Source organism: Halyomorpha halys, unplaced genomic scaffold, assembly GCF_000696795.3.
Source record: "Halyomorpha halys isolate HHAL.00 unplaced genomic scaffold, Hhal_1.1 Scaffold102.1, whole genome shotgun sequence".
Lineage (NCBI taxonomy): Eukaryota > Metazoa > Arthropoda > Insecta > Hemiptera > Pentatomidae > Halyomorpha > Halyomorpha halys.
This window is the reverse complement of record NW_027113828.1, coordinates 471,680-475,891: the sequence shown is the minus strand read 5'-3', so window position 1 is coordinate 475,891 and position 4,212 is coordinate 471,680. Positions and strand designations below refer to the sequence as shown.

Genomic DNA, 4,212 nt, shown 5'->3' with positions numbered 1-4,212 from the left:
TTCCCAGGTTGTAGGTCACAGCTCCTTTAACTGTCGGCAACTGGGAGTGGAACTTCATGAACCGTTTTTTGATATAATCCTCTATTGACTCCATTTGTAATTCGCTATGCAATTGGCTATTTCTTATGAACCAAGGAACATTAACTGCGATATTCTTCATTTCATTTAATTTTTATATCTTTTATGAAATGCTGCTTTTTAAAAAGCTATATCTTGAAAACTATTGAACGTAAATAGATCTATTAGGGCTCATATTTTAGCAAATGTACTCTACTTTAAATGATGTTATATTAGGGTTTCTAGCGTTGTTGATAATTTCAAAGATATAGACCTCAAAATCAAAAAATATTATTTTTTTTTAGCAGTGAATTTGCAATATTCGACCATCGTGACATAAAGACATTTGATGTTATAAAGATGTAAACAAATCAAATTTGTTATATACATATTCGTACATGTTTAGTTAATCAAATATTTCCGAAATGTGATGGCTGTTATTGTTTAGTAAAGAATCTTATTAAAATAAATAGACTAGTTCATATAATGTTTAAAAAAAAGGATTCATTATGATAGATAATACCTTTAAATACTAACAATATGATAGATAAAACATAAAAGCCTTAAATTAACGAATAACTATTTTCTAAGAGGCCATTAGTTTTAATTTTAATGTAGATAATTATTATCTGATCGCTTAACAACAGCTCTCGAGTTCCTAATCACAACAATTATTACATATGTCCCATTAAGATGAAGAGGGGTGATTGGTCGAAATAAAATAATTGAGATTTAAAAAAAAATTACTCGTTTTTTATCTGTGGGTCTAAGAGAAAGGATTAAAAATGTTCTGTAGTTGTTTTCGACTTCTATCTAAGCTTCCTCAAACCATTATAACATTTCTATGTTTAATATACATATATAAAAAAATAAATAAAAATATACATAAGAAATTATTTTTTCAATTAAACTTTTTTTTCAAAAAATAAAAATAATAACTTATATAAGTAATAAATAAAGACTGACCCAAAGAATTTTAATGAAACGTAAAAATGAAACTATGACGTAGAAATGAGCACTACTATAACGTAGAAATGAGCACAACTATGACGTACAAATGAGCACAACTATAACGTAGAAATGAGTACTACTATAACATAGAAATTAGCACTACTATAACGTAGACATGACCGCTACTATAACGTGGAAAAAAAATAGATACCAATAAATTTTAGCAACCTATAAAAATGGTAAACATAAACAATAAATTATAATTATCATACAAAAACTTTTTTTTTTTTTTAAGAAAAGGCAAGAATATGGAAGAATTGTCTGACTTAACAAATGTGATTATTTCTATTTTTTTTTTTTGGGTAATTGAGTATCTTTTTTATATATTGTTTCTCTGTACAATATTTATTTTATTTTAATCAATTGAAAAAAATGTGGATAGTTACAATCTAAATGCTCGTTTTATATAATCTAATATTATATTACCTAATAAGTAACTATAATTGTTGATAAACTTTATTTATATCCAAGAAGGACTGCAAGTGTTGGACTAATGTTAGCTCTAAACGTATATACACACAAGAGAGTTTAATCGTATATACACATAAATACAAAGCAACAGAGTTTAATGCATCTTGCAAGGGAAGGGCTCGAAGTTCTTGGGCAGTCCTCGAGGGTCGACTGCGTTCCTCGGGTCCGGGTCGCAGCAGCAGTAGAACTTCTGCCGCGGGGGGTTGTCCCGGATGGCCTGCTCGAACTTCTCCTGGATGTTTACGTTTCTATCGTTCGCGTAAGTGCTGTCAACATGATAATAATAAATAATAAATTAATAAATGATTGGCTAGTATAAGTACAAACCACAGGGGAAGGGCGTGTCATCAACCGAACAAAACTGAAATAGAGTTTAACCAAGGTATTGCAAATCTCAAAGAAAATTTAAAAAAATGTATTTGGCGGTACCCGTTACATCGAGGTTCATTATATCGAGGTGCGTTATATCTAGATTCATTATACCGAAGTTCATTATATCGAGGTTCGTTATATCTAGGTTCATTATATCGAGGTTCGTTATATCTAGGTTCATTATATCGAGGTTCGTTATATCTTGTTTCATTATATCTAGATTCATTATACCGAAGTTCATTATATCGAGGTTCATTAAATCTAGGTTCATTATATCTAGGTTTATTTGTTATATGGAGGTTTGTTTGATCAAAGTTTATTATATCTAGGTTCATTATATCGAGGTTGGTTATACTGGTGTTCATTATATTGTGGTGAGTTATAATGAGGTTCATTTAATCTAGGTTTGTGATATCGAGGTTTGTCTTATCAAAGGTTGTCATATCTACGTTCATTATATAGAGGTTTATTATATCAAAGTTCGTTATATCTAGATTCATTGTATCTAGTTACTTTATATCGGGTTTTGTTATATCTAGGTTCATTATATCGAGGTTCGTTTTATCGAAGTTCGTTATGTCTAGGTTTTTTTACGCCTCCCAAAAGATAATATTCGAGCCTTCGCTCCCGGCCCATGTTTGTGAAAGTTACTGCCATTATTGCTTTGGACTTTTAAACATAATAATAAACCTTAATCTCAATCCATAGCCAAAAAGATACGATTGATGATAATTTTCTAGCTGAGATTCAAAACGTCTATATAGAGTCGGGAATAAGGAGAGAAACGGTTAATTTAAATCCAATTCATCTTTTTTTTTAAAGTGAATTTCTCTTAAAAGTATTTTGAGACGATTTACTTCTTTATTTATTTTTTTCAGTGACATCCTTTCGAGTCCATCGATGTAGGTCGAATCCTTTGGCGACTTTCGCCAATACTCGATCGCGCTTATGATTAATATAAACCGTTGTTAAGTAGTTCTGTAACAATGTTATGAATACTTTATATTTTTATTTTTTTAAGTGTTTCGAACACTCGGGCCATTTACACTTGATTTACAAATTCGATTACAATTGGCATGTTCATACAAATGAAATACAAATACAGTTAAAATTACAAAGTGAGAAATTTACATACATACATGAAATACAAATACAGTTGAAATTACAAAGTGAGAAATTTACAATCACAATTACCATTACATGTTAACAATTACAATTTACACTTCACAAATTTATTACTGTTGCGGGGTCTTCTTACTTTATATTTTATATTAATTATAGGATTTCATAATTAATACTATTTTAACTTTAGACTCTTGTTTATTAATAAGACTTAGGATGTTTATTAAAGTCCACTTAGCCAAGATGAACCCTGATGTAAATATCCTTAATCTATAGATCATTATATACGGGTACAAATGCATCCCAAAATGTCATGAGTTGAACTTAAACCTCAAATAATTCCTTATTAAAAAAATATATATATTTTTGTAATTATATGTTTTGTCTTTTGTTATATATTACAATAAATCCTTGACTTAAAAAAAAAAAATTAATCATAATACTATAAATTTCATTTTTTTAAAATTCCAACCTACTTCCCAGTTTGCAAAGTATAAATTTCTTTGTATATTCCATCCTAGCGCGGGTAGCTACAGGGTGAGGCCCGTGGCTACTAACTCCAAGAACCAGATTTTGAATCCGACTGGGCAGAAATTTTTTTCTGTTACACTGCAGCCGTGAGTCAACTCATGTGGGTTCTATGAGCCCTCCTGGGGGGCCCTCTTAAATTGGGTAAACATCTGGCGGTCGAGTGTGATTCTGACCGAATCACCTCCTTGAACAACCGTTGGTCTACTAACAGTATTTCCTTACAAAATATTGTACTAGTGTTAAAAACAAAAAATATTTACCTACAAATGTAAACAGATGCATGATCGTAATGTGACATTAAAAAAGCTCTAGTGTGCATTATTTTATTTCAGTGTAAACTCCTACATTTGTGTTTTATTGTTTCCACTCTCTTCATTCCTGCCTGTGGACTAATTCGTCCCGTAATCGAAAATATTGAGAGTTGTGTTCACTCCGCTTCCCTCGGATCCGGTTCTAAATAAAGCGAAAGCTTTTGGATCGGCCGCATCTTGGCTTAGTTGCCTACTAGTGACTCACATCTTCACTCAATCCATTGTCCACTCGCTCTTTTTACAATATTATAATATCCAATGTAAAGGATCTCTTATTATTGTATAATAGAAGCTTATAATATTATAATATCCAATGTAAAGGATCTCTTATTATTGT

General features: G+C 30.6%; 2 protein-coding genes across 9 annotated transcripts in view; one reads left to right on the top strand and one right to left on the bottom strand.

Moving 5' to 3' along the window:
• tmod (tropomodulin) overlaps positions 1-4,212 on the top strand; it is a 271,736-nt gene that overhangs the window by 103,220 nt on the left and 164,304 nt on the right. The window lies entirely within an intron of this gene.
• The window catches only part of LOC106677533 (uncharacterized), a 12,670-nt gene continuing 9,966 nt past the window's right edge, over positions 1,509-4,212 (bottom strand). Inside the window, exon 4 of the mRNA XM_014415533.3 lies at positions 1,509-1,805. Within this exon, the coding sequence (XP_014271019.1) occupies positions 1,634-1,805 (172 nt within the window). The 3' untranslated portion in view covers positions 1,509-1,633. The remainder of the gene's footprint in view (positions 1,806-4,212) is intronic.